We start from the raw sequence: 23,958 nt of genomic DNA, 5'->3' as shown, positions 1-23,958 counted from the left end.
TCACATTTTACTTATTTGAAATTCACCCAACCCAAATGGTAATGTTAAATGTAACTTTTTTTAATAGAACAACTGAATGTATTCTCTCAGTTAATATAATAAAAAACTGCATGTATAATAATGATAAAAGATTTTACAGTTAAAACATTAACTTGAGTTTATATAACCACCTCTTTTAAGACATTTACTCAAATAGTAATGTTAAATGTAACCTTTTTTAATAGCAACATTTTATGTACTCTCTCAGTTAATATGAGCTAATAAAAAAATGCATAGTAATTATACAATCATTAAAATTATTGAAAAATTGAAAATACTCTAAAATGACAAAAGTATTTTATTTTCATTTCTAACATTCAAAATGTAATGTAAAAAGATTGTAGTTGACAATTCAAAATTTGTAATAAAAAAAAAGTCATTTATAAACAAGTGAAAGTGACGTGAAAGTGAAAGCATTTAACCCATCCTAAGTGCACACACAGCAGTGAACACACACCCAGAGCAGTGGACAGCCATTTATGCTGTGGTGCCCGGGGAGCAGTTGGGGGTTCGATGCCTTGCTCAAGGGCACCTCAGGCGTGGTATTGAGGGTGGAGAGAGCGCTGGACATTCACTCCCCCCACCTAAACAGTTGTTTCATGAGGTAGGATTTTCATGTTTCTGAAGGTGTCCACCACTACAGATAAGATCAGTGTGACAGAGGTTTAGACCCATTCGTTTAAAAAATAAATCAATGTACTTAAATTCAATGAATTACAATACATGTGAAGTCTGCAGACACTCCTTGGTATGCACCCATATTTGAGTTTGTTTGTAGTAAAACCCTACAAATATACCACCTATATGTACAGCCTGATGCACCACGACTGTAGATGTCTGCTGGCAAGACTCCAATTTCTTTTTGATTGTATTTCAGTCCTATATCCATACACATGTAGGCTTTGACCACAGTTGTGAGTTTGACTTTTCCGGATGGATGGCATCTGCTGTCAGAGACGAATCTATTGGATGTGGAGACAGCAAGGATGTGCGGGCGGCAAGGAGACCCATACGCACACAGCTGTCAGTGTCCAACCCTTGTAAGATCCCCACCATCATTGCTCCAGCAAAACTAGATGAGATTAAGAGAGTCTAATGTGACATGCTTTTGCTTTATATGATGTTAAATACTTTTGTTAACATACCTGTCACCAGCTCCAGACACATTTACTGTTTCTTTAGAGCTCACAGCCAGCGCAGAATAATGAACAGCACACAGCTGTCCCTTCTGCTATAAAAGGCATAAATAATGTTCAGCATTTTAATGTTACAACTAAGATCTTTAGATTTACTCAAAGTAATAAAATCACCCAAAAATTAAAATGTACCCTCAGGCCATCCAAAGTGAATGGGTGCCGTCAGAATGAGAGCCCAAACAGCTGATAAAAAAAAACAACACAATAATCCATAAGTAATCCATATGACTCCAGTTCATCAGTGAATGTCTTGTGAAGCAAAAGCTGCATGTTTGTAAGAAACAAAACCATCATTAAGCCATCTTAACTTAACCGTTGCAAAATACAAGTCCATAATCTATAATAACACTTCCTACAGTGAAATGTCCATCTTCTCTTTTCATCTCACATAAAAATCCACCAACATATTTGTTTAGAACTTTTTTCGCTTGTAAATGGTGCTTGATCATTGCATATTTCTCTCCTGATTCAGACAAGATCACTTATTCACTGGAGAGCAATATTATAGAAATAGCTTTGAAGTTAAAAATGCCATAATGATGAATTTGTTTCTTAAAAACACACAGCTTTTCATTTTAGAAGACATCAAATAATGGACTGGAGTCGTGTGGATTACTTGTGGATTATTTTGATGTTTTTATCAGCTGTTTGGACTCTCATTCTGACGGCACCCATTCACTGCAAAGGATCCATTTGTGAGCAAGTGATGTAATGCTAAATTTCTCCAAATCTGTTCCCATGAAGAAACTCATCTTCATCACCCGAAGAGGGCGAGTAAATATTCAGCAAATTTTAATTTTTGGGTGAACTACTACTTTATGATTAATTATAATAATTCATTATAATAAGGCCATCATACCCGCTTTTGCGGCTGCAAATTCACAGTCCCAGCATCATGTTCTCCACACACCATCACACCCAGCGCACCTAAAGTGACCACCACACAATTCAGATGCTCCAGCAGAGGGCGGGAGAGAGCCGGTACACAGCCCAAGACATCCTCAAGTGATCTGGGCAACTCTAAAACAAAATTATACTTTGATTATTATTCAAGTAGCTTGCCACTTCCTGTCCAGCAATCGAACACTTACATATTTAAGGTGGTTTTTAACTCTGGTACCTGTTGGAGTAGGCAGACCTAGTGTATGATTCATGGTGCAGAGCTCAGCCAGATTGGGGGAGGTGTAAGATAGGGCTTTCCAGCTCTCTGACAGGAAGGGCTTACAGGCCTTATCTGCATCCGTGGGCTCAAACCACACTGCAGCAAAAGAAAAAGACATGCAATATGCACGTAACAACTTACTTGAATCTATGACCTCAACAGACGATCTGAAGCAGTATTAGATAAATGAGGTTTACCAGGGACTGCATGTTTCTTGGCGATATGGCACACGTAATCGATGGTTGAAATGGGAATGTTGCCATCAAGAACTACAAGAGATGCTGATGCAAGCTGATCCTCAAACTGAGATACCTGAATGTAAAGATAAAAAAAAGATTTCTGCTGTCAAACTAGTTGTTACATGTAATTTAAGGCAGCGGCTATTTGCACTAAGTGTAAATTACACTAAGTGTAAATAGCGATAGATGCTATTTACACTGTCAAAATAGCATGATTTTCATCTGCTATTTATACTACTTATTGCAAATAGTGGCAATTATCTGTAATGATGAGTAATGATGCTGAAAATTCAGCTTTGCATCACAGCCATTTAAAGTTGTAATAATATGTCACAATATCACTCTTTTACTATATTTTTGAGCAAATAAATTCAGCCTTGGTGAGTATAAGAGACTCTTTTTTTATTTAATGTAGTACTGAACAGTAGAATACTTTTCGAATATTCGTACATATTGCTCTTGTATTTGCTGATGGATGTCCATGTCGCCCAATCCCAGGCTAAGCTCTCCAGACTCAGTTATAACAGCACAATAGGTCGCAGTCCTTTGGTCCTGTAATCTGGCGACTCCGCTTGTATCCTGATGAGTATAAAGCAAAAAGCTGTAGTTGCAATGAATTTTTGGCTACAAGAGCAATAAAATGCTAAATATAGCTCACCATGTGTTTACAATAGTTCAGCACAGCATCGCTTTGAGAGTCTTTGCCAATGGCAGAGATGAAGAGTGGCTTGTGCCCTAATCTGCTTAAACAGTCTACATGAAATATAAGCAATAAATCAAAACCGGGAATTGTACATATTCATTCAAAATAATATGAATGACACATTACATACCAGCAATATTCCTGCCTACACCTCCAAATGACTGACAGACACTTCCTGGATTTGTCTGACCAAACTGAAAATATAATAAAAATACAAAATATAATGTCATAAAAAGTTACTTAAGCTCCTTTAGCTTGTTTTATTAGTCTTACCACCAATTTCTTTGTTGTTCCTTTAGCGATGAAATCAACGTTTATTCCACCAATCACAACCTGAAGGACATAAATAGTGTTATTTTAGCATTATTTATATAATATTACAGTACTTATTTATATTTTAAATTAGATTGTTTTAATTAATGTATTGTGCTTTGTCATTTTTATTAGGTTTTGGTTTTTTATTATTTCTTAATATAGTTGTAGTAGTTTTAGTACTTACAAATATTTCAGCTGCTTGTCAAGGCAAAATTTGGTCTAATCCAATATCAATATTTTATTTCAGCTTTATTTCAATTAACAAAAACTATTTTTTTATTAGTTTTAGTTAACAATAGAAAACACTTAAAATAAAATGTAGTCTTTCCATAAGAGCTTTTTATATTTTGCAAAAAAATATTTGAAACCTTCTTTTTTTTTTACTGTACCACTTACAGTTTTGGAGTCTATTCTCTGGTCCTTTGATTTTTGGGTTTTAATATCACCTCTGAAGTTGCCTCCACTTTTTTCTTTATGTTTAGAAAGTGCACATGCAATCTGACTGCCCACCCTGGCATTGTTTTGGATGAGTGCTATATCTGAAAATGAATGAACTTCCGGAAAATACCACAAAAAGACACATGAAATCAAAATGAACATAAAAAGTTAGTGTTATTATAAGTATATATATATATATATATATATATATATATATATATATATATATATATATATATATATATGAATATGTATGCAGTAAGCCTTATCATGACAAACTATCTATTGTGTCTTAAAAGGATACTGGCTTGCAAGGACTTCCCTTTAGTCAGCTCATTGACTCGCTGAAGGATAAAAGGGGTGACATCTCTTCCTGTGACACATTTTGAGCTTCAGATATACAAAGAAAATGCTTTTATCAGAAGTGTTTATCATTCTATGTGGCATATGGTATGGCCAATCACTATTTTTCTCTACCTGGCCTCAGTCACAGCTGTTTGTATGGTATCTTCTATCTGTTGTCCTGTGGCTGCATGTTCCTCAGGGATGGGAACAGCCAACAGAAGACCACTTTGCAGCCCCAGAGATAGTGTGCTTGCTGCTGAGGAAAGAGATAGTTAAAGATCCCTTCACAAATGACTAAGCAGGATGTGTTTATGTCTAAGGAACTTTATCTATGATCTCTGTTTCAACTAGCTCTTTCAATTAGAATCCCTGCAGCATTCAGTAAATGTGTAATATTGACATTTACTCAAATGTATGTGTGGTAAAAGCTTAAACACTAAGACTTGCCAATTAGATCCGCTGCTTCTTGAGGACCGGAGACATGGTAAGGAGAAGTAAATCCACTTTGCCGAGAGAAGAAAGCCGGGAAGCTCTTTGAATATCCATACGTGGCCACACACACACCCTGAGTTTCCTGTAAATAAAAGCACTTATCTTTGCAGTATATATACAGTGCCCTCCAAAAGTATTGGAACAGTAAAGACAAAATTGCTCTGTTGGCTGTGGAGTCAAGACATTTACAAATATGATTAAAAGATGAATGAGACATTTATGTATATATAATCAAAACTGACCCTATTTACTAGGGGCATTAATATTTGTGTATTATAATTATGGTATGGAAAACATTCTATGGAAGTCAGTTGTTACCAACATTCAAAATATCTTGTTTTGTGTTCAACATTCGTACAGGTTTGGAACAACATGAATAATAAATAATTAGTGAGGGTGAGTAAATGATGACATTTTTGGGCAAACTATTCCATTTTGTAAAATTTTCATTTAACAGTGTTATTACATTGTGTTATTAAACTTAAAGCTGCAGTCCGTAACTTTTTTGGGTTAAAAATGATCCAATATTTGAGCAAGTACATAACCATCCAGTGTTCAAAACTATCACCTTACTTTAGCCCGATTCACAACGGTTATCTTATAATAATGTTTTCTAATTTGAGTGGTACGGGTAGGTTTTCCCGGGAAATTCGAGCATGGCTGTCAGGATCTTGGACCTGTTTTTGTTGTGTTTTGCTCCCCATGTGTTCTGTGACCCAGTTTCTCCCTCATGTTGATTGTTAATTTGATCCCAGGTGTGTCTCCTTAGGTCTCTCGTTATCCTGTGTTTATAAGCCCCAGTCCTTTCAGTTAGTTTTGTCGGTCGTTGAATTGTCATCCCTGTCCGTGATGTGTTTCCTGTGCCTCCCATGCTCCTAGTTGGATTAAAGATTCTCGTGTTTGTGAATTCCTCGTCTCCTGGTCTCCGTGTCTTCGTGCTCCCGGGCAGAGTTGTAACAGAACGACCGACCTCATACCGAAGACGAGTTCACCGCTCAGGATGCTTGAGCTTGTGCCCGTCGTTTGCGGGGGTTCACGCCGCCGTTCGCGGCTCGCCCCTGCCCGTTCTGCGTGGGCTGTTGGGCTGCCTGTCGCGGCTTACCCAGGCCACCCGTTTTGGGGAGAACGGGTCGCCATTCGCCGCTCGCCCTTACCCACCGCCCAAAAGAAATTCGTCCCGCCTGAGACGGCGATGAATGTTCCGCCCGCGGCGAGGAGGATTCCGCCGCAAGGGGCGATGAACGTTGCGCCGTCCGCGCTGAAGAGGATCCCGCCGCCTATAACGGTTCACCCCGAACCACCGAGGAAGGAAAGACAGGTGCCGGTAGGGATTTTGATTGAGTTTGAGGGCATGTCAGTCCCTCCAGTGCCAGCTCCTCGACAGTGCCATCCAGTGCCAGCTCCTCGCCAGTGCCATCCAGTGCCTGCTCCTCGTCTGTGCCCTCCTATCCCTGCACCTCGCAAGAGGGTCCCGTCCAGCCCTCCTGAGTTCCCGCTGGTTCCGCCCAGCCGTCCTGAAGTCCCGCTGGTTTCGCCCAGCCGTCCTGAAGTCCCGCTGGTTCCGCCCAGCCGTCCTGAAGTCCCGCTGGTTCCGCCCAGCCGTCCTGAAGTCCCGCTGGCTCCGCCCAGCCGTCCTGAAGTCCCGCTGGTTCCGCCCAGCCCTCCTGAGTTCCCGCTGGTTCCGTCCAGGCCTCCTGAGTTCCCGCTGGTCCCGCCCAGCTCTCCTGAGTTCCCGCTGGTCCCGCCCAGCTCTCCTGCGTCTCCACTGGTCCCGTCCAGCTCAGCTCTTCCCGAGCGCCCCCAAGTGTCCGCGCCCTCCAGTGCCGGCTCCACGCACGTGCCCTCCAGTGCCGGCTCCACGCACGTGCCCTCCAGTGCCGGCTCCACGCACGTGCCCTCCAGTGCCTGCTCCTCGAAGATCCCCACCCTCCCACCCACTCCTGCCTCCTCCACCGCTGTCGTCTGGCAGCCCCCCCGCTCGCCCTCAGCCCTCTATCGGTACGGTGCGAGCCCCGTGGGTCTGCCATCCTCCAGCGTTGCCGGGGCTGGAGTATCCCTTACCTCCGCCTCCAGCCTCCGAGGCCCGGACTCTGCCTCGGTCCGTAGACCCAGTGGCTCCACCTCGGCTCCTAGCTCCCTCGCCTCCACCGTCACTCCTCGATCCACCAGCTCCACCGGGCTCCCTCGTCCCTCCGGCTCCGCCTTGGTCGGGCGTCGACCCGCCATCGCCTCTGGACTCCTCTCCTCTGGCTGCGCCTCGTCGCTCCGTCCCACCGGCTCCGTTGGGCTCCTTCCTCCCTCCAGCTCCACCTTGGTCCTCAGTCGCTCCGGCTCCGCCGCGGATCTCCGGGTCTCCGCCTCCACCTCGGTCACCAGAGCCCTCGGCTCCACCCTGTCCCCCCGGATCCTCGGCATCACCCTGGCTCGTTGGCTCTCCGTCTCCGCCTCGGGCTCCTCCACCACCTGCTCCGCCGCCGTTGGTCGGCCCCCTGGAGTCGGCGGCCATCCCTCCTCCATGGCTCCTCCCTCCGTCGGCTCCACCGTGGGCCATCGTCACGGCTGTGGCCTGGGTCCAGCTGAGCGCCTCCTGCTCCGGGTCTCTCCTGTCTCTTCCCTGGCTCCTCCCTCCTTCGTCACCGCCTTGGTCTCTGTCTGCCGGCCCCCTCCCGGGTATCCGCCCTCCTCCTGAGCCGCCTCCCAAGTTCCCACCCGCCCCTCCCCTTTGGATGTTTCTATGGTGCGAGGACGCACCTTCCGGGAGGGGGGCGATATGTCAGGATCTTGGACCTGTTTTTGTTGTGTTTTGCTCCCCATGTGTTCTGTGACCCAGTTTCTCCCTCATGTTGATTGTTAATTTGATCCCAGGTGTGTCTCCTTAGGTCTCTCGTTATCCTGTGTTTATAAGCCCCAGTCCTTTCAGTTAGTTTTGTCGGTCGTTGAATTGTCATCCCTGTCCGTGATGTGTTTCCTGTGCCTCCCATGCTCCTAGTTGGATTAAAGATTCTCGTGTTTGTGAATTCCTCGTCTCCTGGTCTCCGTGTCTTCGTGCTCCCGGGCAGAGCTGTAACAATGGCACTGCGTCATTACATCACGTCTGTAAACATAAAGAAGTTGTCCCGGCTACTAGGTGTGAGGATCCTGCAGGTGACGGATCGTTTAGCCTTTTCTCACAGCAGCTAGAATAATTAAATGTATCATTTTGATGGCGAATTGTAATCCAGAAAGGATTATGTGTTTATGAAAAACATGTGAATGAAATTAAATTATATTCCAGTTTTAAATGTGCTTCTGATTAGAGATAGGCTTATTACACAAGATTTGTATTTTAAAGAAAACCATTTTGAAGGGAGCATAATTTGCTTTTTGGGTTAAAATAATTTCTTAATATAAATTTGAATGGCATGACAATTAGATTAGACTGTACAGAAACGCTAATACACACTATACTCATAGTCACGCAATGCTGATGTTAACATTAATAATTTAAGAACAGAGTATAACAATAATAATAATTTGCATGGTTAGATGTGATATGAGCTAACCGATCGTTAGATTTAATTACCATTGGTAGCGCAATTTATTGTAATGCTTTTTTCCTCAGTTGGTCAGAACAAAAGTGGCAGACTTGTTACTTGTTCAGATGACAATATACAGTGAAAATTCTTATTTGGGTCATATATTCCAAGATGTAGGCTAGAATCTGTGATTGCACTGTGAAGTACAGTAAACATCCACAATGATGCGGTGACTGACAGCAACACATTCCCCTCTAAACATTAGATTCATCTGCGCTGGAGCCGTGCCAGAGCACATCCCACACAAGGAAGATAATTCCGCACAGAGCTGCAATTCCAGGTTTTCAGACAGAGATGGCGACAAAGAGGCAAAACTTACAGACAGCAGCTTTAACTATAAGTGAGTGTTAGATGACAGCAACGGTAATCTAAATCTAAAACTTTTACATCAAAAGTTGCAAAACAAGTTTTCACAATTTTACTGCGATTTCACCCAGTGTCTGTGTTCACAAGCAAACTTACAAAATGGTGACTGGGTTTAAAGGATTAGTTCACTTTCAGAATAAAAATGTTCTGATAATTTACTCACCCCCATGTCATCCAAGATGTTTATGTCTTTCTATCTTCAGTCGAAAAAAAATTAAAGTTTTTGAGGAAAACGTTCCAGTATTTTTCTCAATATAATGGACTTCAATGGGAACCAACGGGTTGAAGGTCCAAACTGCAGTGTCATTGCAACTTCAAACGGCTTTGAACTATTCCTTTAAATCTTACCAAGAACTCAAGAGTGCGTCCGATATCTAGGATGGATTTCACCCCAGCAGACACAACAGCAATAGGGGTTCGACCCAGTTCAGTGAGGTCTGCACTTACATCCAGAGCTACAAGAGATAATATATTGATCATTAAATACAAGCCAGTATACATTTCACATGGATATAAAAACAATTTTGAAAATAAACGTGCAGTTTTCTCCATCTCTATGTACTCCTCCAATGCCCCCAGTTACAAAGATAGGAATTCCAGCCCTGTGAGCCACAATAATTGTGCCGGAGACAGTTGTACCACCCGATAAACCCTAAATGATTAAAAAACAGACATTTCACATGAATATGTATAATCACAGTTACAAATAAAAATTACTTCAGCTTCAGACCTTGCTGATGACATAAGGTAAGTCCCTTCTGGACACTTTTAGTGCAGTTTTGCTTTGTGCCAGGAAGTCCAGTTCATCTGAAAAAAGGCCCACATGAATGCTGCCCTCAAGAATCCCAATGGTTGCAGGGATTGCACCCTCAGCCCTCACAATCGCCTCCACTTCTTTTGCTGTACTGAAATACAGAGGAAATGCAGTCTATTGGTAAATACTGAATCCTTCAGATATGAATCAGTGTACAGATTAAAAGTTCTCAACATTTAGTCTTTAAAACAGAATTAGTCTGTACTGTTTTTAAGATAAAAAGTCATGTGACAATCCTGACTTTAGAATGGCCTGAGGGAAAAGTTCAACATGATAAGTATTTGACAGCACTGTAAGAGATTTATCATATTTTTCTACCTGAGATTGTGAGGATAAGGCATTCCATGTGTGATAATAGTGCTTTCCAAAGCCACAACTGGCCTGTGATCCGCTAAAGCCTCTTTCACATCAGGATGGATGATAAACAGGCTGTCTGTAGGAGAAATATGGAATAGCTGACCCAAACAACACTGTATTCAAACAACTGTACCACATTTAGTGACCTGACATGATATGATCGCCACGTTTGAATTGGTTCTCTTATATCTAGTGTTTGACAAATGATATAGAGAAAGCAAATACAATTTTCAAAAAATTGTTGGTCTGTTCCTCATTAAGTGGAATATTGCACAAGTCACATGGATTGGTCTATGGTGTTTTTTGGCCATTTTGGAGCCTGACAGCAAAGTTCCCCATTTACTTTAATTGTATGGAAAGTAAAAGCTTTGACATCTTACTAAATACTTTTTTGTTCTGTGTTTTACTGAAGATAAGAAAACAGGTTTGCAACAACATTGACAGGAAATAATCAATTATGGATGAAATAGTCAGTGTATAATCTACAGTGATTCAATTAGTTAGAAGATGTATTGCACAGGAACATGAAATTGGGACATGTTTGCTCTGAATGCAAATGCCTGAATCTAGACCTGTGGTTTGTGCTAGTTTACCTTTTCTGCGATGTCTGCTGGGTGAAGTTGTAATGCAACGTCTAAGAAACGCAGACAGCCTCCACATCTTCAGAACTTGATGTTCAGGTCAGCGAAACTCGCAACGTAAAATACAATCAAGCCACCGTGTGCTGGAGAGTTTCCACAAACTTCAAAGGGAACAATTTGTCGTGCTCTATTTGTTTGAGACAAGTGACGTGCTGATATAAGCAAGTGTCACAGTCCTGCACGTTTCAAAAGACGAAATACAGAAATACACTAAACATAAAACCAACACACGGGTCCGAGTAAACAATTCAGGACTTCAGGCGTTCAATGAAGACTGAGAGAAACGAGGCTGCGTTCGCTCATTAAAACGCTTCTCACGCGCTACTCACTTTTAGTAGTCACTTAAGTCACGACTCACCTTAAATAAATCAATTTTTGTTATTCTGGATATTAAACTCTCAGTTTAAGGCTTAAGCTATTTGCTTTTCGGCTGGACTCCACTAAATTGAACTTTGATCCAGTTGGGTCTGTTTGTTCTAGTTGAGAATCGCCTTTTACTCAGAATTTCTGTCAGATGGGGGATATACAAGGGCATTTTAATGAATAAAGGTATATCAATACCAGTAATATCTACGAATATAGGCTAGAGATTTTTTGTTTGTTTTTAATAAAGTGCCTCTTTCATTCATATGGACTCAGTTTACTGAATTAACTGCTTGAAATGAGTTTAGTAGACAAATATAAATCTTGCCTATACATTTGAGAATAAGGAAAAAGCTCCCAAAATAATTATTGTATGATGTGCTGGCCTTGTCATAGCAAAATAATCTGATAAAGTTGCCAGCAAATTGAGTTATCTCGCATAAACATGTTTTTTTGTGTTTATAAGATGCCATTTAATTTTTTTACTGTGCAAGTAAACAAATTAGCATGATTGTGTAGAATCAAATTAAATGAAGTGAACTTATAACTATATAGAAACAACAAAGATTAATACAAAATATAAAGAAGAAAGAAAATTATTATATATAACAGAATAGAAGTGTACGGTAGACTGATGATGTCAAGCAGAAATCAGACATTTTCACAGAGCCTGTAAGCGTTGTGCCACAGGTTTAGTTGCTGGTAAACCTTTTACATCAATAGCTGTATTGCTGCTCTGTACTGAGCCACTGTAATGCACATCTGTGGTAAGAACTGAAGAATTCTCGCTCAGTATTATGGCTGTCTCTGCGATGGAAAACTTTAAAACATGTTCATCATTCTGATACTTAATCATATCGACAAATGTATGAGCTTTATGCTCTTCAAACAGCTGATTGCATTCAGTCACAGAGCTATATTTAATGTCTGTATATAGGAAACGTTGACTCAAGATGGTTTCTTCTTCTTCTTCTTCTTCTTCTTCTTCATCATCAGTGTCCAAAAGCTCCATTTCAAACCAATTTGGATTGTTCAGCTGGTAATTTTTAAAAGCTTCAATAGCATCCCGAAGTCCTCGTCCTGATGGACAGTTGAAGTAATCATTCTCCCTAATGCCTTCAATGCACTTAATCCGTCCCGGCTCATGTTTTTCCTTGTCTAGTATCCAGAAGTAAAGTTCTTCAAAGTGCTTCATGAGTTTGTACTTCACCACAACGTTGAATGGTGCTGGAACGTCATCCTCATTGCACACGTCTTCAAAATAAGCCACCATGTACTTGTGGAAAGATGAAGCATGAACAAAATCCGGTATGATGAGGCTCAGAGCCGGCGTGAGCATGTCTCCTATGGGTGAATGTTCATCCTCCTTCAGTCTCACTTTGTGCTCACCGCACATGGACTTCCACTTGGCATGTACGCCTGGAGAGCACAAGATAAGGACTTTATCTGAGGACTTGGAGATTCGTTCTGAGTTCTGATTTGGTTTTGAGATGTAAGCTGACCTACTTGTTTCAATTTCTACCACTGATACACAGGACTAGATCAATTTAGGTTATACTTCACCAGAAAACTATTTTAACAAGCAAAGTTTACATTTAAACAAATCCATTCATAATATTATATATATGTAACATAAACACACATTTTTACTCTTCAGCATAATGATAACCACAAAGACTTCAACACAACAGAAACTATTTTAAATGTCTAACATGACAGCATTAAAGACTAGCATGTTTTTCCCTTCACTTTCCCATTTCAACATTTACTCTCCTTATCAAGTCAGATGCAAAGCATGCTGGGAACTAGAAATTAGAAATTTTACCCAGTTTCCAAAGTTAACAAATCAACTTTCAATTAACGTATTAATTTGAGTTTAAAAGTAACGATGTAACGATCAACATTATTATGTCACCTGAACTCTACAAAATAATGCTTGCAACTTAAAAGGTTTAATTAAATTAATAAATTACAAATTTTTACTTGCAACCATGCATTTATTTAAGTTGTGGTAACAGGTCTCTGAATCATTTTAAGAGTGTAATGGCTGATGAAAATTCAGCTTTGCATATTAAAATATATTAAAATAGAAAACAGTTAAACTGTAATATAATTTCACAATATTACTGCTTCAACTGTATAGTTTTGATCAAATGAATGCAGCTTTGGTGAGCATTAGAGCATCATTCTTTCAAACACACACACACAAAACCTTTGAATGATAGTATAAAAGAACTATAAAGACTAATAAATAATTTTTCACAACATCAAATGACCAGCAAATCATCTAAAAGGCAAAATACGGGCAAAATAAAAATAACCTCATAACCACTAGAGGGCTCATGTCAGTTCAAAGAATAATTAACAGCGTAATTTGGATCAATATATGAGCAATATATATTTACTTTCTATATCTCTTCAAACAGCAGTTGTGTCCTACATTCTAGTAAAATTTATTTTCATACAAAATTGTAACACCATCAGCCAGAGACTTTAAACACACCCAACAGAATCATGGTAGTTTTCATTGCATATCACACTTTCATTACACAGCAAACCTCCACTAAAATGACTTCACAAGGTCTGCTGACATTGATAACTACCACTACATGCCAGCAGTCAGCAGAGGATTTGAGAAGCGCTTGCAAACCCCCCGTCTCATTCTGTCACACAGTAAAAGCTCATGGCACAGTTTCATCACTGGAAGCTGTAATTAATCACATGCTGGGTCTACATGACATATCAAAACACAAAGGTCAGCATCACTTTAATCAAATCTCATAAAAATACTACATCACATTATCATTGAGCGTTTTGCCATTATGTTCACGTAAGTTGCTTTTTGTGGCCTAGAATGAGATTTAAGTGCACTATAATTAATCGACCTTATTTGAATTATAATTAAAACCTTCAGACTTTTAGAACGGTGCTGTCAGTCCCTTCTAAACAAGTACACATGAGTTACTGTCTGCCCTCACCCCATTTACACGACATGTGGGCTCTATAGCCTTGAAGAACTCTGTTTTTATGGTCCTCAAACACAAGCATGCAGGTTAATGAAAGGACCAGTTAACTTTAGCATTTATGAGGAGAACATTTTATTACAATTGCGGAGTAAACAAATCATATATGTCATCAAAATAAGGTTATTTTATGAATTTACAAAGTTACAGTGCAATGAAATGACCTTATTGTAAAGTGTTATCAGTTTAATTGTATCCTAATGCAGAAGTGTTTGTTTTATCACACAAGTCAAAATGAATGTATCTGTAAATTAATCTTTAAAATGTTCATTAGCAGCGTTATTTTAGTATTATTTATGTACTATTATAGGTTTTAGGAATTTATTTTTCAATTTTCATTTTAATATTATTTTAAGTTTTAGCAATTTTGTAATAAATATGTGCTTTTTGCCATTTTTATTAGTTTGAGCTCTTTTTAAATAAAACTATCAACATTTATTTTGTTTTTATTTCAGTTTTAGTTCACTTTTAATTTGTATTTATTTCTAGTTTATTGTATTTTTTCATTTATATGTATTTCAAGTTAATAAGTGGAGTGGATTAACTTACATTTATTTCAATAAGTTGCCAAAGCAACATTTTAAAAAAAGTTTTTTAATCAAATATTTTTTTCAGCTTAAACAAAACAAACAAAAATGTATTTTGAATCGTTTTAGTTTAAGTTAACCATAATAAGCCTGATTGCAAGTTGCTACTCCTAGTACAACAGAGAAAGAATTAAGTGCATGACCCCTGCACTAGTGTGTGTCATTTGGAAATGTGCATGTCCCTGTCCTGGAGGACATACACACCCCGTTCTGTGCAATTGCCATTGAAGAAGGTGGGGAACAAATTGGCCGGATATTTGCACACGTGAGTACAAGGGATGTAACGGGGGTCTATTTTAGTGAGCCATTCACACGCAGGATTCAACACATAAATCCATCACGAAAAGCATATAACGTTTATTCTTCTTCGACGGCACCACACAACTCATCCTGCTCTGATCGCCTCCTAGTTCAAGGTAAGTCCTGCAAGCATTCACAGCATATTTACACCAAGTTTAATGGACCCATACATGTTGTCATAAATACTTAAGAATATTGGGTTTATTGCTAAACATTTGAGGGGATTTGTTTTGTATGGTCTGTTTATCGCTCGTAAATTTACGGCAGGACATTCATAGATAATCATATTCACACCTTCACTGTAGGAGGATAGATGTGTGTTTGATGCATGCATGTACATCCTACATTCTCCCGTGTCACGACTGCGGCTCCCCGCAGGGATTAGCAAACACTGAGCCATATATTTCCGTAACAAGCCGCTTGTGCCAACTTTAAGGAATGTATGTTGTGAAATACTGTACTGTAGCTGTTACTGTACGGCTAGCTTAGACATGGAGAAGTGTGGATACAAGATCCAACGTTCTTGACTTAGCCAGAGATTTGGCTCGCAGAACCAATTAGACCATGAAACCTGTTCTCAGATGGTTTATCTTGCACTTAAGCACTCAAAAGTAAAAAAATAAAATAAAAGATGTATAATTCGCTATGGTGAAAAATGAACATGAAAACACCTCTTAACTTGAAGCGGCTGAACTCTGAACGTACTAAATTTGCATTACTAAATTTTTAAGTATGAGTTAGCCATACACAAGTTGTATGTTGCTTTTTTGGAAATCAAAACCATAAAACTTTGAACATCATTTAACATGTTTCCTCATTATACTCAGATAATTTAGTTGCACATAAAAGCTATCTTTTCCAAAAATTGAGTTCTGGCTACCAAGAAGTTAATGTTGGGGGTGGGGTTAGAAATAAAATGCATTACAAAATTTAACAGTGCATTGTTTTACTTTTTAGCAAAACACTCAAAATATCCTGACAATTTAGTTCGAAATAACAGCTATCTTTTCCAAAACCTGAGTTCTAGCCAGGATCCGTATGAAAGCATTAGCGTCGAGTGTAGGGAATTCAAGGCTAGAACTTGAAACTGGGCCATATGAAAGAATGGCAGCAATGTTCAAATTTAGCCAGGCTGGGAACACTAACAAGCATGTGATTTATCAGCACAATAGGCACGAATGCAATGAATAGGTACGGATAGAGTGCTTGGCACCAGGGCTTTATATAAACAGTCTTCTTTGATACGAGGGCCCCAAATGAAATTTTCCTCTACATTGTGACTCCTCCGCCTTTCAAATACTTGCCATTCGTCAACTTTCCAGACTATGTTCTATGTGTGGACTGTATGAATGTTTCCTAGCAACGCAAATCTGACGCACAGATTCATACACACTGAATGATATCATCACCTGAAAGACATTTAGGATCACATTCATGGACTGCCTTTTCCATTTAATGCAAGATATGTGATCACATATGTAATGTCTTTATAAACACTTTATATGTGTTTTTAAATTATTTTACAACTATAAAACATTTTCCTTTTCAGCGTCTATACAGAGAAAAAACCATGTCTGAAGGGTGAGTATACTTTGACAGCCTTATTATTATTAAAATTGTAGCATGGATCTATTGATCTCTTTTGTTAATGTATTTTGGTGTTTCTTTTTTTTTTCTTATGGCGTTGCTCTGTGCTTCGTCGTTGTAGACCGGTAAGTTTTGGGAAGATATACCGTAATTCATAAATTATTCCAAAATAATTGCAGAGATTAAATATGACTTGTATTGTTTTTCAGAAAAAATCTAAGTATACTGCCACAAGGCGGCTGCTCTTAAAAGTAAGTTGTCTGTTTGTTTTTTAATAAAATCCACTGTTTAATAAGTTATTTTCTAAAGAAATTAATTCATATTAATATGAATAACATAATAATTTTATTCAGCAAGGATGCTTTCAATTTATCAAAGGTGACAGTAAAGACATTTATAATATTACCAAATATCTAAATTTCATATGAAAAATTTCATATTAGTTTTTCGCAAAAATATTAAGCAGCACAACTGTTTTCAACCATAACAAGATATGTTTCAGCAAATCGGCATATTAGAATGATTTCTGAAGGATCATGAAAACGCTGAAAATTCAGTTTTGCATCACAAGAATACATTTAAAAAAAATAAATAAATGCAGTGACCCATACTCGGATTTTGATCTCACACACACACACACACACCTGGAGCAGTGGGCAGCCAATGCTGCGGCGGCCTGGGGAACAGTAGGGGGTTCGGTGAAGTATTGAAGGTGGAGAGAGAGTTGGTTATTCACTCCCACCACCGACAATTCCTGTCAGACCTGAGACTTGTACCCGTGCCCTTTGGGTTACAAGTCCAACTCGCTATCCATTAGGCCATGACTGCCCCCAAATGTGATGTATGTAATGAAAGGCAAGACTAGAATCCATGACGAAACGGCTGGCTGTTTTAGCAGTGTGCTGCGCTATGTGCTAATCTTCTGGAGCTTTATAGTCACATCAGTGCTGTTATGTTGCAGAGCAAATTATTGAAGAAGGCCACGTCTATGCTGGCAGCTGAAAAAGAGCAGAATAAAAGAGAGCGAGATGAGGCTCTTAATGAGAGGGTTCCTCCTCTCAAACTATCTGGTCTGTCGGCACAGGAGCTCCAGGTATTTTCTTGAATAAACATTTCTGCACAAGCAACATGCCGATATAAATATGCAGTATATTCATGAATGTCTTCAATGTTTTTTTTTTTCAGGAACTTTGCAAAGAGCTTCACCGCAAGATTGATGTTGTTGATGAGGTTCGATACGATCTTGAAATGAAAGTGGCTAAAAATGAAAAAGAGGTAATGGTTTTGTGATGCTTTGTGACCATCAAAGCATTGTCTTTTACAAAGACAAACAAAAGATTAAGTAGTAGTTTATTGATGAATAAATGTTGTTCTAGTAAATAAAGCATGTCATTAAGTTAGTATTCTAACTGGGATTTGAACCCATAACCTCACTGTTGTAGTGACACCAACAATGATAAGGTTCTGGGTTTGAATCCTAGGGAACATGAAAATTATTAAGTACCTGCACAGTGTCTATCAAACAGATATTTTTGTATTATTTATATACTCTTACAGTATTTATGAATATTTTAAATGAGCTTTTACTTTTTTATATTTTTTATATTATTTTAATTTTAGTTGATGTTAGTTGTAGTTTTTGTACTTTTGCCAATTATTATTATTATTATTATTATTATTTTTTGAATCTTTTAATTATTTATTTCAGTTAGTTGTGGAGGCAACAGTTCTAATTGAAAGCTGCAGTCCATAACTTTTTTAGGTTAAAAATGATCCGAAATCAATATTTTTGCAAGTACATAACCAGCCAGTGTTCAAAACTATCTTCTTACTTTAGCCCGATTCACAATGGTTATTTTATAATAATGTTTTCTAATTTGAGTGGTACGGGTAGGTTTTTGCGGGAAATTTGAGCATGGCACTGCATCATTACGTCTGTAAACATAAAGAAGTTGTCCCAGCTAGTAGGCTATCGCATGTGAGGATCCTGCAGGTGACGGATCGTTTATAGCCTTTTCTCACAGCAGCTAGAATAATTAAATTTATCATTTTGATGGCGGATTGTAATCCAGAAAGGATTATGTGTTTATGAAACACATGTGAATGAAATTAAATTATATTCCAGTTTAAAATGTGCTTCTGATTACAGATAGCCTGAGATTACATAAGATTTGTATTTTAAAGACAAAGACAAAGTTCGAAGGGAGCATAATTTGCTTTTTGGGTTAAAGGAATTTCTTAATATGAAATTCGAATGGCATGACAATTAGATTAGACTGTACAGAAACGGAAATCTACACACTACACAATATACTCATAGTCACGCAATGCTGATGTTGTTAATATTAATTTGAGAATAAAGTATAACAATAATAATAATTTGCACGGTTAGATGTGATATGAGCTAACCGATCGTTAGATTTAATTACCATTGGTAGCGCGATTTATTGTAATGGTTTTTTCCTCAGTTGGTCAGAACAAACGAGGCAGACTTGTTACTTGTTCAGATGACAATATAAGGTGAAAATTCTTATTTGGGTCATATATTCCAAGACGTAGGCTAGAATATGTGATTCCTAAGTATCCACAACGATGCGGTGACTGACAGACTGACACACATACTCCTCAAAACATTAGATTCATCCGCGCTGGAGCCGTGCCAGAGCACATCCCACGCATGGAAGATAATTCCACACAGAGCTGCAATTCCAGGTTTTCAAACAGAGATGGCGACAAAGAGGCAAAACATATGGACTGCAGCTTTAAGTTTTTATGGTTTTTAAGTTTTTAAAGTTTAAGTTTTTTTTTTTATCTAATATTTATATTGATTTTATTTAAGCTTTATTTCAATTACTGATTTTTTTCAGTAATTACTTTTACAACACTGCTCTCAAATGAATAAATACAAAACTGACATCAAAACAATTGATTCAATAGTTACCATCATTGTGGTCCATTTCAGATCCAGTCCTTGACCCAGAAGATTTGGGAAATGAAGGGTACAAAGCAACGAACCAAACTGAAGAGAGTTAAGAAGTCAAACGATGCCAAGCTCGATGCACTGACTGAATCCAAAATGTCATCAAAGGCAGATTTCAAAGCCAACCTGAAGACAGTAAAGAAAGAAGAGGAGAAGGTTATGCATTTCATCTATGATTTAGTCTTTTGGCATAAATTTATTCATCATTTAAATAAATCAAATCTCATTTTAACCTATATTTATATTTGTCCCATTTATAGAAAGAAGAGGTGACTGACTGGCGTAAGAATGTGGAGGCCATGTCTGGAATGGAGGGCAGGAAGAAGCTGTTTAATGCTGCACAATAAAAGCGTTACAAAGTAAACTTGTCACTTGACATCCAGAACATTTACCTACCAAGTTTGTTAATTCAAGATTGACATTGTTTTTTTACATCTCAGACTCTGTGACAAGAGATGAGAAGGCTTCTAACATAAATGGTTGGAAGCCAGAAAATCCAAACTGTACAAATTTGATAATAATGTCAATTAAACATACAAAAACTGTTTATAATGTGCATAGGTTTAAGTGTTTTTAGTAGGTGATCTTAGCACTTTGTTTGTCTTTACCAGTTGTCCTTTGCTGCAATTTGTGGACAGATGATGTGTTTCAATGCGTCTGAAACCAAATTTGATATTTTGTGTATGAAATGTTAAATATGAATAATAATACGCATGAGAATTATAATCAGACTGGAAATGAATTGAATACAATGTTGTGAAATAATGATGTTTAGGAATAAAATGATGTCAGATATTGTAACACTTTCTATGCTACAGAAAGTAAAAATTGCAATGTAATGGCATTCCAAAATTAAATGACTCCATGCGACAAAGAAACACGTTGTGTCACTGTGCAGTTCCCTTGCAAAACAAACGCTGTCCTTGAAATGCATTGCTACACTTGGTTGTATACCTTGCAAGTGCATAACTGGTTTTAAGTTACCACATGCTTTGTGTATATTTACTCAAATTAAATGCAGGAATGGTCTCATTTATTTGTATTTCACACTATTTGGAAACCCATTGGAAACCTTCTGGAAATGTAAACAAGATTGTATGAGTATAAAACATGAAGAGACAACATATACACTGATTCATATCTTCATGTTGTTCCATATTAAACTGCTGACTGAAGTTATTCAACTTTTATTCAAGCTAACTAGGCTCTGTGATCACTCTCAGACTTACAGTAGAGGTCATACAGCTATGGCTAACTTCAGAAAAGCCTTATCTGCCTTGTAGGGTCAAACAATGGGAAATGAAGAGTGACTGGCAGTGGACAATGTGTGCAATTGTGTTTTGATGGTGCTGAGTAAAATGAGCCTCAGGGTGTAAGGCTTCAGTCTATTTTAGTGAGCCACTCAGAGGAGGCCAAAGAGGCCATACAATTTGCCTGGGTTTTCTTGTGCACTGACATTGTCACACTCTCATTGCCTTGGAGTGGTCTTTGGAGGAACAGGTATGAACTATTGCACTATTTGGCACGGTTAACTGTAAAACCAATGCATTTAATTGCTCTAAAAATTGCCCATGAGATATAACTGCTGACATCAAATTAATGCATAGCATAGCACAGATAATTCAATCTTTAAAAGCTTTGTTGAGACATGGCTGGTTACATTGTTGAGATCTCTTCTGAAGCCAAAGCATAATAAAGGCCTCATTTAATCTCACTGCTGTCAAGGAGAAACAACTGACATTTTCTAAATCTGGTTTATCCATCGGAAATGGATTTGTGTGTGATGTTGAGAATGGGTGCTAAAAAGTGTATGTTAAAGTGTCATGTACTCCCAAAATACTGCTTATGAAGTGAATTTTAGTAATACTAATTGTGCTTATCAGTCACCAATCTTTATATTTCAGATTTTGACTAGTGATTGACACCAGATTACTCATAAAAAGGAAGTACTTAAAAGCTCACAATGTCGTAAGTATTCGGTCTTTTAAGTTGTTAATATCTACATCTTGGTGTAAATGTACATGTTTAAAACATGCCTACCGTTATTTCTTTTCATAAACTGAAATTTGCCAATTTAGACAGGTAAGTGGATTTTATTATATTTTAACTTTTTGCATATGGCAAAATCTTTTTTTTTCCCAACAAAATCCAATTCTGCTTCATTCTTGCAGCGACCCAAATCTAAGATTTCGGCATCCAGAAGGTTGTTCTTAAAGGTATTTGCTTCTGTTAGTTTTACATAGAAGATAGAATTTCTGAAGATTATGCATTTAATAATACCTTCTTCTGACATGTTTTGCATCAGACAAAGCTGCTGAAGAAGGCAACTTCTATGCTTGTGACTGAAAAAGAAGAAAAGCAGAGGGAGAGAGAGACCACCTTGAGTGAGAGAGTGCCACCTCTACAACTGTCTGGTCTGTCTGTTCAAGAGCTTCAGGTAAACCTAATTCAAAAATGATACTCTTAATTAATTAAGCATTTTAATTAATACAAATATGTATTAAATGTATTTTTAATTATGTATTCATATTTATTTAATTTTTAAGATCATAATTATAAAGATGGTGCAAATGACTTTTTAATTTATTAATTAAAAAAGTTTTTTATTTTAAAAAAAGTAAATTTGTAAGATTATTATTAAATAATTGGTGCAATGTGTAGGGAACATACATGTTAAAAAATGCAAAGTATTGTGGTTTAAGGGATTTCCTCTGCTAAAAATAGCATTAACAATTGCATCAGTAATTTCCCAAGGTCGTTTTTTTTTGGTACAATACTTTGTTTTCAGGCTCTCTGTAGAGACCTCCATCAAAAGATTGATGTTGTAGACGAAGAGAGGTATGACATCTCCGTCAAGGTGGCCAAAAATGAAAAAGAGGTACTACACCACCACCTTTTATCTTATTAGATTCAGTGGAAATACACTTTATGTTGATCCACTATAATAAATGCACGAGTCTGCTTCAGATTGCAGATTTGAACATCAAGATTACCGAACTTAGAGGTAAAATGAAGAGACCTGCACTGAAGAGGGTGAAGATCTCTGCCGATGCCATGCTTGGTGCTCTTTTGGGCTCCAAGGTCAAAGAGTCTGTGGATTTCAAAGCTAACCTCAAGACAGTCAAGAAAGAAGAGGAGAAGGTAAGTCATGTGACATTTTAAGGGAAAAAATACAATTCTGAGTGGTAATGCATATGTATTTTTGAGCTCTTTTAACACATACCTGTTGTTACACCTGTTCCTCTCACAGAAAGAAGAGGTGACTGACTGGCGTAAGAATGTGGAGGCCATGTCTGGAATGGAGGGCAGGAAGAAGCTGTTTGATGCAGGACAATAGAAGATACATTTGAAAAACTTTATGGTTGGTTTGTCAATGATCTTTTGTTTGAGAATGTCTTACTTCAAATATTTGACCTACACTTTAAGCACTGAATTTTTTTTTTTTTTTTTTTCAGGTGACAACTACACCAGAATTAATAAGCTTCTTAAAATTAATATATAAATCAGTGCAGGTTCATATAACACATATTTTAATAATATCTTAGGATTATGGTTTAATATTAATATATGGTTATAATATAAAACTTACTCGATGTCTACTTGATGGTTTCTGTGATGTTGAGCCCATTTTCTGTCTTAAAAATAAAAGCACATCAAAGCCTGCAACAAGGACTGACGCTTAGGACTTCAGATCAGAAGACCTCTGGAAATGTTTGGATACAACAGCCCTAAATGTAGCAGGACCTGAAGGCTCTGACCTTGCCATGCACTTTTATCTATTTGACCTCACTTCATAACAGACATAAGACAACTGCTGTCTCCCAGGAATACCTTCAGTTGTTCTAACATCAATCAGCGATATTTGTAAATTAGTGGAACTTACATGCACTTTAAAAGCTTTTCAAACTAAATCACTAGCTAATTTGTATTATTAAAATATCCCCAAAACTCCTCAGTAGATCAACTGAAATCGTGCCAGTCCAATTTCTGCAATGTCAGACTAACAGACCTTGATACAAGCTAATCAACAATTGCCATTTTTCCTCCAAATTGTGTTTAAATAAAAAAATTCAGACTTTTTTCTCAGAATTGCGATATTATTTCTCACTGTTGCAAGTTATAATCTTGTAACTGTGAGTTTACTTCTTTGACCTTTTTTCTGAGAATTCTGTGTTTACGTCACAATTCTGTTTTGTTTGATTCCACCATGGAATAAAAAAATTGCAACTTTATTTTTCTTACAATTCTGACTTTTTTCCTCAGATTCTTTCTTACTGTTGCAAGTTATAAAATTTTAATTGCGAGTTTACATCTGACCTTGTTTCTGAAATCTGAATTTGCATTTAGCAATTTTGACTTTTTTCGGAGAATTCTGCATTTACGTCTCACAATTCTGTTTTGTTTGTTTTCATCATGGAATAAAAAATAGCATCTGA

The 23,958-nt window shown here is 37.9% G+C and overlaps 4 protein-coding genes across 5 annotated transcripts; 2 read left to right on the top strand and 2 right to left on the bottom strand.

Moving 5' to 3' along the window:
- Positions 1-321: 321 nt before the first annotated feature.
- LOC306866893 (uncharacterized protein) lies at positions 322-11,137 on the bottom strand. Of its 2 annotated transcripts, none has more exons than XM_079412316.1 (18): positions 10,635-11,137; positions 10,003-10,117; positions 9,601-9,775; positions 9,411-9,522; positions 9,219-9,325; positions 4,881-5,011; positions 4,570-4,686; positions 4,397-4,482; positions 4,051-4,193; positions 3,613-3,672; positions 3,470-3,533; positions 3,295-3,389; positions 3,087-3,215; positions 2,595-2,709; positions 2,356-2,493; positions 2,095-2,255; positions 1,185-1,270; positions 322-1,111 (listed from the first exon to the last, which is right to left on the bottom strand). In XM_079412316.1, the coding sequence occupies exons 1-18, from the start codon at positions 10,699-10,701 to the stop codon at positions 919-921; spliced, it is 2,094 nt and encodes a 697-aa protein (XP_079268442.1). In that variant the 5' UTR covers positions 10,702-11,137; the 3' UTR covers positions 322-918. The 2 variants fall into 2 exon arrangements, with proteins under 2 accessions (XP_079268442.1, XP_079268443.1); XM_079412317.1 differs by having other exon boundaries at positions 331-1,111; positions 1,185-1,267.
- A 569-nt stretch (positions 11,138-11,706) lies between these two features.
- LOC306867001 (interleukin-17 receptor A-like) lies at positions 11,707-14,039 on the bottom strand (the record flags this gene model as incomplete). The annotated part of the gene is made up of 2 exons (XM_079412471.1): positions 11,707-12,569; positions 14,024-14,039. 2 exons carry the CDS (start codon positions 14,037-14,039, stop codon positions 11,707-11,709), a joined length of 879 nt encoding a protein of 292 aa, XP_079268597.1.
- A 921-nt stretch (positions 14,040-14,960) lies between these two features.
- On the top strand, positions 14,961-20,393 carry LOC306867112 (troponin I, cardiac muscle-like). The gene is made up of 7 exons (XM_079412636.1): positions 14,961-15,071; positions 16,505-16,536; positions 16,752-16,793; positions 17,504-17,635; positions 17,728-17,817; positions 19,505-19,678; positions 19,783-20,393. The coding sequence occupies exons 4-7, from the start codon at positions 17,531-17,533 to the stop codon at positions 19,867-19,869; spliced, it is 456 nt and encodes a 151-aa protein (XP_079268762.1). The 5' UTR covers positions 14,961-15,071; positions 16,505-16,536; positions 16,752-16,793; positions 17,504-17,530; the 3' UTR covers positions 19,870-20,393.
- A 585-nt stretch (positions 20,394-20,978) lies between these two features.
- LOC306867111 (troponin I, slow skeletal muscle-like) lies at positions 20,979-23,958 on the top strand. The gene is made up of 8 exons (XM_079412635.1): positions 20,979-21,022; positions 21,427-21,494; positions 21,694-21,738; positions 21,828-21,959; positions 22,311-22,400; positions 22,490-22,663; positions 22,773-22,883; positions 22,978-23,958. The coding sequence occupies exons 4-7, from the start codon at positions 21,855-21,857 to the stop codon at positions 22,857-22,859; spliced, it is 456 nt and encodes a 151-aa protein (XP_079268761.1). The 5' UTR covers positions 20,979-21,022; positions 21,427-21,494; positions 21,694-21,738; positions 21,828-21,854; the 3' UTR covers positions 22,860-22,883; positions 22,978-23,958.

The sequence above is a fragment of the Barbus barbus genome (assembly GCF_936440315.1).
Source record: "Barbus barbus genome assembly, chromosome: 48".
Classification (NCBI taxonomy): Eukaryota; Metazoa; Chordata; class Actinopteri; order Cypriniformes; family Cyprinidae; genus Barbus; species Barbus barbus.
This window is presented reverse-complemented; position numbering and strand designations above follow the sequence as displayed.

What these genes read in the sequence shown, in the direction of transcription:
- LOC306866893 (XM_079412316.1), bottom strand. Translation starts at nt 10,701, where the DNA reads ATGTGGAGGCTGTCTGCGTTTCTTAGACGTTGCATTACAACTTCACCC. An exon ending in AGCAAATACAAGAGCAATAT is followed by an intron (nt 2,710 to 3,086) that starts GTACGAATATTC and finishes CTTTACATTCAG; the next exon opens with GTATCTCAGTTTGAGGATCA. An exon ending in ATTTGCAGCCGCAAAAGCGG is followed by an intron (nt 1,271 to 2,094) that starts GTATGATGGCCT and finishes TGCCTTTTATAG; the next exon opens with CAGAAGGGACAGCTGTGTGC.
- LOC306867112 (XM_079412636.1), top strand. Translation starts at nt 17,531, where the DNA reads ATGCTGGCAGCTGAAAAAGAGCAGAATAAAAGAGAGCGAGATGAGGCT. An exon ending in TGTCGGCACAGGAGCTCCAG is followed by an intron (nt 17,636 to 17,727) that starts GTATTTTCTTGA and finishes TTTTTTTTTCAG; the next exon opens with GAACTTTGCAAAGAGCTTCA. An exon ending in TGGCTAAAAATGAAAAAGAG is followed by an intron (nt 17,818 to 19,504) that starts GTAATGGTTTTG and finishes GGTCCATTTCAG; the next exon opens with ATCCAGTCCTTGACCCAGAA.
- LOC306867111 (XM_079412635.1), top strand. Translation starts at nt 21,855, where the DNA reads ATGCTTGTGACTGAAAAAGAAGAAAAGCAGAGGGAGAGAGAGACCACC. An exon ending in TGTCTGTTCAAGAGCTTCAG is followed by an intron (nt 21,960 to 22,310) that starts GTAAACCTAATT and finishes CTTTGTTTTCAG; the next exon opens with GCTCTCTGTAGAGACCTCCA. An exon ending in TCAAGAAAGAAGAGGAGAAG is followed by an intron (nt 22,664 to 22,772) that starts GTAAGTCATGTG and finishes TTCCTCTCACAG; the next exon opens with AAAGAAGAGGTGACTGACTG.